Source organism: Aplidium turbinatum, chromosome 1 (assembly GCF_918807975.1).
Source record: "Aplidium turbinatum chromosome 1, kaAplTurb1.1, whole genome shotgun sequence".
Lineage (NCBI taxonomy): Eukaryota > Metazoa > Chordata > Ascidiacea > Aplousobranchia > Polyclinidae > Aplidium > Aplidium turbinatum.
The window spans coordinates 10,263,821-10,278,741 of record NC_137472.1 but is presented as its reverse complement, the minus strand read 5'-3'; the positions used below and the strand labels follow the sequence as shown (position 1 = coordinate 10,278,741).

Below are 14,921 nucleotides of genomic sequence, written 5' to 3'. Positions count from 1 at the left end.
TTCGAAGCTTAAGGTTTACTGCCCCCGCATCGACGACCAAAATGCTGAATTTTCACCAATTTGAGATGCTATTTTGTCATTGCTCAATAAACAAACTTGTCGCAAAAGGGCGAGATGGTGTTAACGCTGTACGCTCATTTATGTTCTGTCCATTAACTTTGCAGGATGATACGAATGAGGTACGAACATCAGTAGCCTACATATTTATGATAAAGAGTTACAAAAAAACAATGAATAACCTTTTGAAGTCAAATTCTAGAGGTGGGCCTAAATTTCACCAAAATTTGGACCAAATAAAAGAATCTGCAAAGCAAAAATATTTGAAATCGGTTGTTGTAGCCTAAGTGTTCCAATTTTCTGCAATGTACTTGCCCGCAGGAAAATCGTGTCCCTGTTACAGAACAACAGTTCCTTCTTGATCAAAAAACAACTCGCATAATGGTGATTGATAAACATGATAAATCGGCCACAAAATCTAATTTTAAACGTTTTCCAAGGAGAGTCGCAACTCAAATGGAAAGTAGGCCTATCATGTGCATAAATTTGCAAAGCATATATTTTGATGGCCGAAAAGATGAAACCATCAACCAAAATGAAATTGCCGGGCGACATCGAAAACATTTCGCAGTTGAAGAGCACAATATTTTACTTGAGGAGCCAAGTTCTCATTTCAATGGTCATTTTACTGTAGCCAACTGATCTAATGTGTCAATAGCTACCGGGATTCTTGATTATCTTGGATCAAATAAAATTAGCTACGATAATGTAATGGCAATTGGATGCGATGGAACCGCAATAACCACAGATCAAAAAGGCGTCGTGATAAAGCTCCTAGAAGATCATTTCCAAAAGCCACTTTAATGGTTAATATGCCTACTCCATAGTAATGAATTGCCTATTAGGCATCTTATAAAAGATATAACAATACTAGCAGACCTTATAGCTTCACTGGGCCCATTATAAAGCAGCTAGCCACTGTTACACAACCAGATGTTGTAAAATATAAAGCAGTTCCGGCACCAGAGATTGAAATTGATGAAAATGACCTCAGCACTGACCAAAAATATCTTCTACACATGCACAGAACAGTGAAAAGTGGAGATATATCAATTAATTTCGCATATAGGTAGGAGTCCAGGTATGATGAACCACTCAAGATGGTTGAACACAGCCAATAGAATTCTACGTTTATATGTTGCATTTAACGCGTCAGCTGTATTGGTGGAACGTGTGGACTATATTATGAATGTTTATATTCCAGTATGGTTTGCCATTATAAAGGAAAGCAATTTCACTAATGGCCAAAAACATTTCTTTAAAATTCTAAACTCTGCTCAGAAGCTATCGAATAAAGTTCGCAATATCCTCAACAAAGTAATATAGAGGAATGTGTTTTATGCCCATCCTGAAAACATTTTGATTGCAATCATATGTTATACCAAAGAGTATGTAAGGAAACAATAGGATGGAGAAGAATTTTCAATTCAACAATATTATCACCTCACAGCACTCGTCAGCAAAAATTCACCCTGTCAATATTGCAGTTCAGTTCCGAACGTTACTTTGAGATGATAGACTGGCAAAATATTCCAGTTAAGGAACCCCCAGCGATGCGTGGTGTTGACAGCAATGTGATAAAAGAGCACATCAAAACAAAGATGCCTTCACAACAGTTGTTTTCTACGTTTTCTCTGCCACACACAACAGATGCTCATCACATGTGGTGGAAAGCGTTGAAAGAGATGGGTAGCCTACATTGAAGAAATATTACAATCAAGGAAAAAAAATCCTAGGTTCCAGTCGAAACAAGATTTTATGATTCATTAGACTTCAGCCAGAACTAAATTTGAGCAAAATCTGGGGAACTGGCTAAAAGACCTTGTTGTTTGTTGTATTTTTGACACAATTTCGTTTTTTTTGTTAACACAAGTTCTTTTTTATCGTTACATTGCTGTCAAACAAAGTTTACTCTTGTATATGGTTCTGTAGTAGCCTATCAAGTGAACGTTTAATGGTTTGTAAATGACAAATTTGTGTAAACAAAATCATGATAACAATTCACGTGGAACTGTACAGCACATTCCATTTACGGAACCTGCAGATCATATTGCTTTTATTCTGAAGTAAATTATAGGAGTGCGTTTTATAGCTGCAACTGATCAAACGTATAGCCTACTATTGGTTTTAATTTAAGCAAGATTACGTCTTATAGTTTGTCACTTCGTATCATCCTGCAAAGGTAGTGGACAGAACATAAATGAGCGTACAGCGTTAACACCATCTCGCCCTTTTGCGACAAGTTTGTTTATAGAGCAATGACAAAATAGCATCTCAAATTGGTGAAAATTCAGCATTTTGGTCGTCGATGCGGGGGCAGTAAACCTTAAGCTTCGAACATGCCTTTACATAGGAAAGTTCTGGGTACATCCCACTTACAATTTATAACTAGCCAGTAGAAAAATTATAAAAAAAAATATGTCCCTTTAAGGGACATAATATTTCTAAGAAAGCTTTCTTCCAAATAAATATGTTTTGTAGTTTAAAATAGCGACTTAAATTGATTTTAAGATTTTTTTTTTTTTTTTTTTTTTGTTTGTTTTTATAAAACGGTATGGTACACATATGTACCATTGTCCCTTAAAGGGTTAAAACGGAAAGTGAAATTTCCCATTTTTTTCAAACAATTGAAAGTTTGACCCCACCCTGCGGGGGCAGAAGATGCACCCCCAAACTGATGAAATTTTGCACACGTAATTTTTTCATGCATGTGCCACTTTTTATGACTAGCCGTTTTTGAATTTCGAAAAAAAGTCAAAAACGGCCCACCCTATTGTACAACGTACAGAGAGTATGTCTTGTGATAATTTCCGGTCACAAATAGTAAGCTCCTGCTAAAATATCATAAATTTCCAATCAAGTTCCGGATAAACTTGCAATGCCACATGAGTAGACTTAGTGCTATTTCATAATTGCTCTAATCATTCTTTCCTTCATCTCAAGACAAACCAAGACGACCAAGACAAACCAATTTTCTTATTTGCAATTTAGTATATTTCAAAGAAAACGATGCAACATCGGAGAGTCCAATAAGATTCGAGTTTTTACGGATATGTGAGTATATGTCAGTTGAAAGATTACATGTTTTCTATAAGAACTTCAATAGGGTAAATAACTGAATATTTGATGTAGAACAGTTTGATATTATTTGTAATTTGGTACAAGTCAAAAACATAAATATAATTTCACATTGCAATGTTTTAGAGTTTAGATGCTCAAATTTCAAACACCAGTTAAAACACTACAGTAGAAAAAACCTGCTTTCACTAATTTCTTGCATGGTAAAGCATCGCTGATGTCAAGTTGGGTATCTTATCATTATGTTACAACAGAAAATTTTTAAAGATTATGTTGAATCATTCAATTAAGCAACAAAATGTCGTATTTTATTCTAAATTATCTTATGTTCTCATTCAATTAGGTACCTTCTATTTAGAGTATTACATGACAATCGAGCATTAGTCTTTTAGGCGTTAAGATAGACTCGTTTTCGTATGCTTTTGCCTCACTACCTCACTGAATCGGTAGTTCAGCCTACTTATTGTAGATTCATTTCAATTATGCACCGATAAATTTCAGGGAATAGAGCATTTTCTAGCTTTGAAAACATGGACATCTCGCCGATGGGCAACCAAAGTAAGCTTGTGGATTACTTTCAAATAATTAAATGTTTCGCAAGTATTTCTAACTTCAAGATGACTGCAGAAAGACAAATATAGAACCAACTTATACATTAGTTTAGACCTAGTAGTTCTCAACCTGGGCCCGCAGACCCCAAAGAGTTCGCAAAGCGATTTCAGGGGATCCCTGAAAGTTTTCAAGCTTACAGCATGATTGATAAACGAAGAAATTAAAAATTGGTTGTGATTTATTGTGTACTACGATGATTATCGAACTGTAGTGGCAACGCACTGGTGTATCGTTTGAAATTTCAGAGGACATCACATAAGGTTTGGTTTCCCCAAAAAAATTCATATAAATGAGTAAAATCTTTGTTGGCTATGTCCAACTTAATTCTTTTGAGACAGCGGATCGTTAATCATTGCTTAACTTAGAAGTGCAAACGTTAGACAGCAGTCTATCAGCACTCACAGTTTTACCTTGACTGTAATCACAACGAAATATTTATTACAAATGAAGATATTCTTAGTAACTGTAGCAAAAATTCTATTTATTTTTGATAAAATTTATAGAAAAACATTAAATCAGCACATAGGTAAAGTGAATGTCATTCATTGCAATAATTTATTTGTTTGTTTGCAGAACTGAAGATGCTCATTACTATGTAGCGAAATATATATTCTTTTTAAACATGAGGCTGGTTGAACTTTATTTTAATTCTCAACTTATCAGCACATAGGTTACTGATTTTGATCCTGTGTGCCAACAGATAGCTCATAGTATAACTTCATCAATGTCATCAGTCGTCATAAGTGAGTCGCAAATTGAGAAAAAATGTTTGTGTCGTTTCGAAACATATGAAACATTTGATTTCATTTGGAGATGCGATATATTAAAATTCCAGATAAAATGTTTTTAGGGATTCGCGACCGCTTTGAAAGGACCAAAAAGGTTGAGAATCATTGGTTTAGAATATTTTCTTTTTCCATTTGGCTTGAGAAAGCGTCTGCTCTGTCTGTATTGAATAGTACCCTAATATTGAATATCGTCAGACTAATAAAATAATGGCGTAACTCACTTTTTGACGAAATTGAGATATTCGTGTTTTGTGAGTCCCTAAAATGTAGCGCATCTGCCATATAATTTTCTAAGACCTACGTTAACGAGAAAGTGGGATTTTCGTAAAAATGTCAAATGGCCTAACTCAAACGCATGACTTAGGCCATTTTACAAATCTTTTTAATTGTTTGCTGGAAATAAAGTTTTCCTCCAACAGAGCAGATGGTCAGAAGACGACGATCTAAATGTACAGAAATAGAGCTTCCACTTCATCACAAGTCTAGACGATTAATTTAGCACAAAATAATTATGTTTTTTTCTATTCTGTGTATCGTAATCTTGGCCATTTCCAAGTAACTACCGGTACCCTACTTAAATCAATCTGTTTTTTTTCTGTTCCTTTGAAAAGCTTCATTTCCTAGCACTCTGGTAGCGCGATTTATCACCTCACACTGTGATACAGGTCAGATCTTCTCAATGCACCGTTTCTCGGAGTCTTCTTGCACCCATGGCAGGTTTTTGTAGAAAGCCATTGTTGGATACTTAATTAATTCTCAGCTTAATATCACACTTAGCAACTTTATAAGTTCATTGCTGGTTCTTCGCCATCATTCTTGAGTTTCACTTATGGAGAAGGAAAATATAGATTTCAAAACGTTTGAATTGATTTTTATGTGTAGGCCTAAATGTGCTAAAATGGGAAAAGAGGAAAATCACTTTTTGGCAAAATTTCCCAATGCTGTAAAAAGGTCACAACGTACAGAAAGAAGAAATTCTTGTACCCTGGAACTACCATAATCCAACTTCATCGGCAAGACAAAGAGCTTGATGAATCATCAGGAATACGATCATTGAGCACAGCTTATTTTAGTGAAGTATTTTATGATGAGAGCTCCTCCTTCTTCATCGTCGGCTCCAGCTCATGTCCGAGCATTGGTTTGTCTTCAAATTGAATTTGGCTTTGGATGGTGATGTCGTATGTGGCTTTGGAGGCCCAGTCTTATGATGGAAAAGACGTGGGCAAAAGGCACTGGGAGACGATCATCATAGATCCGCCGCCAAGGTGTGTGAAACCAGGCTGGAGGCTTCCAACTCTTCCAAGCTTGCCCCCGTTACCCGTGATACCATCGCCATTGGGCTTTGTTTGGTCCAGGTCTAAATTGAGACAAAGGCCATTCGCTTGTATGGTTGTTTAAGGTGGTCGTAACTACGCGAGGGCTACGCACACACTCTTTGCCAGCTCCATGTCCACTGCGGTCCAATAAGATCGAAACGTGCAGATTCAGGGGAACTGGTTGCAACGGGCTGCCGGGTGCTTTGTTCATACCACGTAAGGATCAGTGCGACGTGTGTGTTTCATTCAAATACAGTAATATTACCAAGGGACAATGCGATGACCATATCAAGTTGAAGAATGAAGCTTGAGATGAGAAGACGAAAGACAAAGAGTCCGCTAGCACACTAAAATTCTTATGGACAATAGATTCACGGTTGTACTTCTGTGTCCCAAAACTAAGGCAAGCAGTACGTACTATAAAACCAAGCTGCAGGTACACAATTTTACACTATTCAATCTTGAATGAAATGATGCTTATTGCTCTATTTGGAATGAAACAGAAGGTGATTTACGCAGTGAAGTATTCCCTTTCTTGCAGTTTAATCATTTCGAACGGATAATTTCTGGAAGCCCCGGTCTGGAGGAGATAGTTATTTGGAGTGATGGGTGTGGATATCAAAATATAAACTCTAATGTTTCTAGTGCCTACTGTGCCCTTGCATGGAAGCATGGCATCACTATTACTCACAGTAGCCTACTATCGAGCGAAAATTGGTAAACGACATTTTTGCGACGAGAGTTTACGAAATTATCATCCAGAATGCCAGGATTAGACCGCATCCCAACAATGTTCAGAGGATGCAACATAGTGATTTTATGAAAATCGATGGATGATGCTTGTTGAGTATCAGACCTGGAAAGAAAGCTGTAGATCCCACGGTTCATGATCTTAGAGGCCTGAATCATGAAAGCAGTGGAAAGGTGTTGTACAAGGTCCCATTATGTGAGGCTGCACAGTGGGAGGATCTGCCACAGCGGTCACAAACAAACTTAGGCGACACTACATGGATTCCTATTTTTTCAAGCCATCTTCCAATCAAATTGAGGAAATACAATGATCTCCAATCTATGAAACATGTTGTGCCAACAGGGTGCCACTCCTTTTTTGATAATTTGCCTGATCACTGATAATTTATTCAGCTTGTCTTGCCAACTCTGAACTGTTTTTGGGTGAAATATGCAGTCAAGCATGAAATACAACTCCTATCGTTAGATTGGAGTTGCTATTAGGGATTTTCCTGTTAATTCTAGTCGTATTATTATTGCTATTATGTCACCGTTTGAAAACTCATATTGATAAACTCAAAATATCAAATGGCCTAAGTCATGTCTGAGCATTCAGAAAATGGCCTAAGTCATCCCATCACATTATGGGATGCAAAATGAAGCAAATCAAAGTATACATGCTCATTGTACTTGTGTCGACATGCTATTTTCGTTTAACTGTACAATAAATATGATAAAAACAACCGTGTAAACAGTTTTTTTCGATTATCTCAAAACCAGAAAAAATGAGTTACGCCATTATTTTATTAGTCTGACGATATGTATTTTCTTTGCATAGAATTTGTGTCACTGCGTCTTATTTGTGTCACTGACAACTCATGTGAGATTTGGTGATTAGTTTGTGACATTTATCCTATGTTTCAGGTCAATTGTGTGATAGTGAAGCTGAGGCGGCATGCCCAGCACATACAATCCGATTATAACCTATATCCACCAGCACCAAAATGAATAGATTGAAAATACATTGAATAAAAAAAATTGCTAGCTTTGTTATGTTTTACCGCTAAGAATACGTAACAATTGCGGAAAAAGCAAAACCGGTAGCTATGTCTAAATAGAAACTAGAACATAACACTGGTACAGTTTCTTCCCTGCTTGCATGTAAATAATCAACAATTCTAGCAGTTGATGTCAATGCATCAGGGATATCGTATTTTGTAGTAAGGTCTGAAACTCTTTATACAGTACAGTAATAGTAACTGCGTGCTATGGTCTGAAACTCTTTATACAGTACAGTAATAGTAACTGCGTGCTATTTGATGTAATTCGCTCTTCTTGTTTTTTGCTTGGCATTGAGCATTTTTGGGTATTAATAGCATTTTTCGCTTTTTATATAGCCTACATGTATATAATATAGCCTGCATGAATAAGTTTCTCAGCTTAAAATTTAAAACATTTTAAATGAATTTATAATATTACTTAAAGTTTCTACAAATTTGTTTTATCGGAAAGGCTTTAGACCTACATATCTTGCACTAAACCTACTGGAATAAACTTTTCAAACATGGCAAAAATTTCAAAAACATTTAAATTTTTTTTTGAATTGGTGAATTTGGTCGAAAAGTTATAACATGCATGTTGCACAAACATGTCAAAGCAACTTTAAATTTTTGAAACTTAAAAATTGAAAAAAAATCGTCTGTTGGCCTGTTATAGCATGAAGTATTACGAATGAAATACTGGAAAATAATTGTTTCAAGTTGAGTAGGCCTTTTATTTTGGAAAAAGAGTTTTTTTCAGTGCGAGGATAAAAATTCAAAAGCAATCACTTCTTTTCTTGCCAATTTACTGTTTTAAATAAAATTAGAATGAAGATAGCTTATTTTCAAAATTCCTTGTTTCCAAGCATAACGCTTCGTTTTGTTGCAGGTTTTCCCTGTCCTTTGTGCTTTCCCAGTGACCGTATACACGATGGAAGAGTCATTTTTAAGTGTTTCCAAGGTATGGTGTTTCAGCTTTTTAACTTTATAGAAAATGATATGTAAACTAACTGATATTCGTATGAGAAAATGACGATGATATTACGTTTACATGTAAAGTACGGTACATGTCAATTACCATACCTAGCAATGAAGTCGTAGGCTAAGAATTTATTTGCAGATCTTGACCCATTAAAAGCCGCCACAAGTTCCCGTTGCTCTTTTTAGGAAATATTTCAGCCACAAAGTTGTATTGTCATAACTTTTGAATTAGTTTAAAAAAATGAATTAGTTTTGATCATTTTTGCTTTTTTGATGCATTTTTTTGTTTGCCTTTTAAAAGGACACCGGCCACATAGTCAAATGTAAATCTCGCTATACCTTAACATAAGAAGGTGTTTGTTTCGGTAGAAATTTGTCAGATCTTACTTGAAGGACGTTTCAAAGTTATTGTATGAACACATTATATTCACGGTAACCATCGGCGTAGCTAGTGGGGGGGGTGTCCCCCCCCCCCAGTTGGCAGTCTCCCCCCCGGTCGAAAGCTTGCGGCAGTAGAATATTTTTAAACGTAAACGAAAAAGCATAGTCAAAATCTTTTTTGAAATGGATTTGGCTCGTATTCTATTTGCTGGTTCCTACTTTACGCGTTCAGGGATGCAAAATCATGGTCCGCCGTGGGCGGCACAAACCATAGCGATACGCCACTGACAATCGTCGGCTCCAGCTCGTGACCGAGCATTGGTTTCGTCATCAAATCGAATTTGGCTTTGGATGGTGATGTCATATATGGCTTTGGAGGCCAGTGTATGATGGAAAAGACGTGGGCAAAAGTCACATTGTATGGGGGGTAAGGATTGTATGGAGGGAGGGACGTGGTAGTTTTAACTTTTCTAGTGTTCGTTGTTCTTGGGCTTTTTGTATCCTTTTTTTTCGAAAATTTCCGTGTCTTCCTTAGATCTTTTTCTCCAGAGTAATTTGTCACTAGCAAGGTTTTCCCATGAATCCAGATCAATGTTTGCATGGTTGAGGCAGACTTTCAGCTAATCTTTGTATCTCATTCTTGGTCTTCTGGAGGGAGGGTTTCCTGTCTCTAGTTGTCCCTCCTCGTTGTTCCTTCTCATGACATGTCCTGTCCAGCGAAGGCAGTGTTGCAATATGGTGACTTCTGAACTGGGCAACCTAGCGCGATCAAGGATTGCATCTTTGGTGAGACAATCTTCCCAACGAGTGCCTAGCATTTGACCCAGTTTCCTCTGCTGAAAATTTTCAAGACGTTTGATGTAACGGCGGTATAATGTCCAGGTTTCACAAGCATAGAGAAGAGTGGATAGAACGACTGCCCGGAGGACCATAATTTTTGTGCGGATAAATATAGCATGGTTGTTTAAAACACGATGGTTAAGTCTTCCATAGGCACAATGTGCTGCTTTTACACGATGTTCAATATTCTTTGACAGTGTTACAAACAACCAACAAAATGTGGCCATGTGGCCGGTGTCCTTTTAATAGGCAACAATAAATATAAAGAAAAATAAACAAATAAAAGAAGCAAACTTTACACAAATTAGAGTGTAGTAGGAAGCACAATATTATAGAGTGTCAAACTATGAAGTAACATAATTCATATATATTGCCAATAGGCAATAAAACATGCATGTTCCTCCTCACTTCACTTTATCCGGCTCTTCTCATTTTTCAACAATTTTCAAACTTTCACAAAATTCAGAAAAAGTACGTTGTTTGCAAATATTTATCAAGACCTTCCAAAACAAACCCTAAACAACTACTAGCAAGTCCAAAATGATTCAATCAAAATAAAATGATGCAATACTGATGCATTCAAAACGATGTCCTTTTAAAAGAACACCGGCCATGAATGGGTTAAATTGAAAATAACTAAAAGATTTAAAAAACGAATTAAAAAAAGTCGAAAATTTCCATGTGGTATGTATGGGCAAGGCGTTGGGAGGAACTCCATATACTGCGCTCGTCGTCGTCGTCGTTTGAGCTTCTGGGGCCGAGGGTCTATCCTTTTACCACCCCAGATTCACGATGTTCCCGGACTACACTGGAAGGCTGCTAGAGAGCAGCCAGTCTTTAGTTTCATCATCCATGACGCGCAGACCTTCCACTCCGTTAGGTGGCTTGAAGATGGTACAGTCATTGATGATGTGGTCTGCGGTCTGTTCCTCGGCACCACATTCACAGGAGGAGGAAGAAGCCATTCCCCATTGGTGCATGGTTGAGCGGAAAAGCCCGACGCCCGTACGGAGACGGTTGAGGCGCACCCATGCCCGTCTCTGTAGTGTCAGGCTGATGGGGCGCGTGTCGGCGTCGGGGATGAATGAATGGAGTCTGGTGGTGCTTGACCTCCATTCAGAATTCCATTTATGGTCCGCCCAAGCAGCCGCAGAGATGTCTTGTTCATCAGCTTCGTTGATCAGAAGCCGAGCGGCTGGCACGAATGGGTGTCTTGATTTCAGTCGGCGGGGGTGCCCGTTTGGGAAGGCAGAGATCTTGTGGTGGAGAAGATGATTAGGCTCCAGTGCCCGTCGACCGAGGGACAGAGTGGCTTCTTCGCGACGAAGCTCAGCAGGTTGGATGCCAGCGAGAATGAGGAGATTGTCCAATGGTGTGGGACGCAGGCATCCGGTCACTGTGCGCAGGGCGCTGTTTATGGCAGTGTCGATGTTGTGGCAGTGAGCACTGCGGCACCAGACAGGTGCACAGTACTCTGCTGAAGAGTAGACAAGGGCTAAGGCCGCTATACGCAAAGTGTCAGCCCTCGCCCCCCAGCTAGAGCCTGCCAGGCGCTTCAGTAATGCAGCGCGGGATGTCAGTTTCTTGCGCAGTGACACCAAATGGTGGCGGTATGTGAGCGATCTGTCTAGTGTCACCCCAAGATACCTTGGCTCGGGGCAGAAGGACAGAGGTTTTCCGTTGTTGTGGACATGTAGCTCACGATCAGCTTCCCGATTGTGTAAGTGGAAAGCTGCCGCCACAGTTTTGGTTTCGCTGAGTTTCAGTCGCCAGTTCTGGAGATAAGCTGAGATGGTTTGCATGTCCTGGCTCAAGGTATCTTCTAGATTTTCCCACGATTTTGTGGAGTGGAGAACCGCCAGATCGTCCGCATAAGCGTATTTTGCGGAGACCGTGCTTGGCAGGTCGTGGGTGTAGATGTTGAAAAGAAGTGGAGCCAGGACCGATCCCTGTGGGACGCCGTTTTTCAGGCGTCTCAGTCTGCTTCGCCGTGGGTTGCCGGTGGTGAGGGTGAAGCTTCGATTCCTGACAAGTTCCATGATCATATGGACCATATGTCGGTCAGGGAGCAGGCGAAGCAGCTTGTAAGTAAGGCCGCGATGCCATACAGTATCGTAGGCAGCTGTGAGATCTAGAAAGACAGCGCCGGCCTTCTTTTTTGCCTTAAAGCAGTCCTCGATGTCCTGGGTCAACAGTGTGACCTGATCTACAGTGGATTTTCTGCGCCGAAACCCAGCTTGCTCTTTTGGAAGGAGCGGGTCGATGATTGGGTTGACGCGGGCATAGATCAGTCTTTCGAAGATCTTGAAAGGAACGCAGAGGAGGGATATTGGACGATAGCTCTTTGGGTCCTCTGGTGGCTTGTGAGGCTTAGGGATCGCAACTACTAAAGCTCTTCTCCAGATTTTTGGGATTGTGAGGTGGTGCAGGCAGGAAGAGAGGAATCTACGTAACCAGGACTTTAGGGCATGGCCAGCATGGAGCACAAGCTCAGGGCAGATCTTATCGGGCCCTGGAGACTTGTGTGGTTTCACTAGGCGGTGGCAGTGGCGAATTCCTCTGGGGTGAAGTCTCCAGAGATTGTTTCTTCTGGTGGTGTTTCCACTCGCCATAGGGCAGATACTTCCTTGGCAACAAGGTGGGATGCCTTGCGGTCCTCCGTCTTGTACACCCCCTTCTGCACCAGCTGGGAAGCGATGGCATTAGCAGAAACGGGGCACTGACGAGGGGAGTTTGCTGAGCGCCCAGTGAGGTTGTTGATGATGCTCCATGCTTTGCGGCTTGAGTGTGAGAAGTCGATGGTTTGGACAGCTTCGTTCCACCGCTCAAGCTTCTTTGTGTCCAGCCACTCAAGTAGTCTGGTGGCGGCGATGTTAGAAGCAGCACCACTTGTGGCGGCTAGGTATGAGCGGTAGAGAGCTTCACACTCAGAGTCCCAGCATGGTTTATAGCTGGTTCGATGGCCACGTGGTATTGTGGCCTTTGCCGCAGTTATTATGGCATTGCAGAAGTCCTGGTATGCCTCGTCTGCGTTGCATGTTTCAGTCGGTGGTAACTTTGCAGCAGACTCATTGGTCAGGAGGCTGTATTGATTCCAATCGGCTTTTTTGAAGTTCCATCGCTTCACCGGTGAACTCGGGACAGGAGCCACAAGTTTTGGGGCGATGATGAGGGACGGCCGGTGTTGGGACCGCGGGAACTTCTCAAGCACACGTCTGTCTGGAAGAGAGCTGTCGACACTCGCGAAGGCCAAGTCAGGGTTTGTCCCTGTTCCCCAGCGGCCGGAGTGAAAACTGGCTGGTTCCTTTGGATTGAATAAGAGGGCAAGATGGTTTGTAGAGGCCCAGTCAGCCAGCAATTCTCCGTCGCTGCTTGTGTTGTTGTAGCCCCAGTCGATGTGCTGGCAGTTGAAGTCGCCAGCGTAGAGACTGGGGGAGGGGAACGTTGGAAGGGATGATGGCAACATTCGCGAGGGTGGGGGCTTGTAGATGTTGACGATGTTGTAGTCTGAGATACATATGCACACCCACTCAATCTCGGCATCAGTTGGAGATTGGTCGACAAACGTCCACTTCAGGCTCTCATGCACAAACGTGGCAATGCCGTGCTTCCTGCTTAAGGTAGACCCGGCTAGCGTGTAGTTGGGAATGGCTAGCCTATCTGCAGAAGTGCAGTGGGTCTTCTGGGGGAGGATGACGAGTGCCCGGTTGGTATGGGCAAGCTGCTCCACAACTTTGGTCTTGCTTGTTGTGTAGCCTTCTATGTTGAGCTGCAGAATGGTGGGGCGTCTGAACTTATCAATTGCCCCTTGCAGCTGTGCCGTCCTGGTGGAGGCTCTTTGTTGACAAATTTCGTTTCTCATCTGGTTGAAAGCAGATGGTACTCACAGGATGGGGCACGAGGAGCCATTTGTCGTCCATCCTCTGAAAGCAATAAACGCTGAAAGCAATAAACGGATTCACCACTAGTGTTCAGGTATTTGTGGTCCTTTCAAGCAAAATTCATACTTTTTAAATGCAAGAAGTGTCGTGATGAAACAATGTCGTACCTGCCTTTTTTTTTATCTTGGTGACATGATTAGACAATCGGCGTGGAAGAGTTTCCGTGAGCTGAATTTCACCCTTACAAACAGGGACATGCTTTTTGGTAGCCGCGGTCACGTGTATAAAACTGTACAGTATATGTGTGAAGAAGTGTTCTACTGCATGCTAGACCTGCGGCCGATCACCGTCGAAGAGAAAAATCAGCCATGTCGCAATGACAATGCCACGGTACGATGGATCTGTTTCAGCGCCTTTCTGACCGAGTGAGGATGGAAGAGTTGAGATGTAGGCTTGGCATCCATTTGCTTGAAGAAGATACCATGAAATGGAGAAGGCTGCTTTGGTACGGACACGTGAAGCACATGGAATAAGTCGAGTAGCCCAAAAAATCCATCCCTTTAACGTCCGTGGGATAAACCCTCGAAGACGTACAAAGAAGCGTTGGCTCAACAACATTCGGGAAGATCTGCGACTAAAAGATTTTGTTTCGGTCGATGTTTAGTATCGGGGGACATGTAAAAATGCCATCAGACAAAGTAGACATCCGTTGGCATCTAACACTTGCAATACGGGGAACAAGAGACGTTACATCGTATAAATAGAGGAGATAGAGATTACTAAGCATTGAAAGATAAACAACTTTCAGAAAATTTCAAATGCAGGAATATGAAACTTCATGCTTCTAATGTCGAAACATCATTTTTTAGGATATAATTTTTACATTTAGATTTACCAAAATTGTGATAGATTAATTTAGAATAATTTGTTACGGGAAAGATCTAGTTTACCGCTAAAGTAAAATAATTATTTTTCCTACTTTCTCCTATAAGTTTCAATAACATCTGCTAACACTTTTGTTTTACCTACAGTTCGCTTGTCTGGTTATTTGACATCCCGTAGTTCTGTGAATACCTAACTCATCCGCAGAGTCTCCACCTTGACACTTTTTAATTACACAAGACACATTTCACGTTATAGGTTATATTTCTATTAACACTTGAATAGGATAACTTAATTGTTGGCGACAATGGTTGAGTAAGCGATGGGTTTCACTTT

General features: G+C 40.6%; 1 protein-coding gene across 1 annotated transcript in view; it reads left to right on the top strand.

Moving 5' to 3' along the window:
• The window catches only part of LOC145774942 (uncharacterized), a 69,477-nt gene that overhangs the window by 20,885 nt on the left and 33,671 nt on the right, over positions 1 to 14,921 (top strand). The window contains exons 10-12 of the mRNA XM_082586233.1: positions 3,049 to 3,111; positions 3,637 to 3,693; positions 8,510 to 8,581. Coding sequence (XP_082442359.1) covers positions 3,049 to 3,111; positions 3,637 to 3,693; positions 8,510 to 8,581 — 192 coding nt within the window. The remainder of the gene's footprint in view (positions 1 to 3,048; positions 3,112 to 3,636; positions 3,694 to 8,509; positions 8,582 to 14,921) is intronic.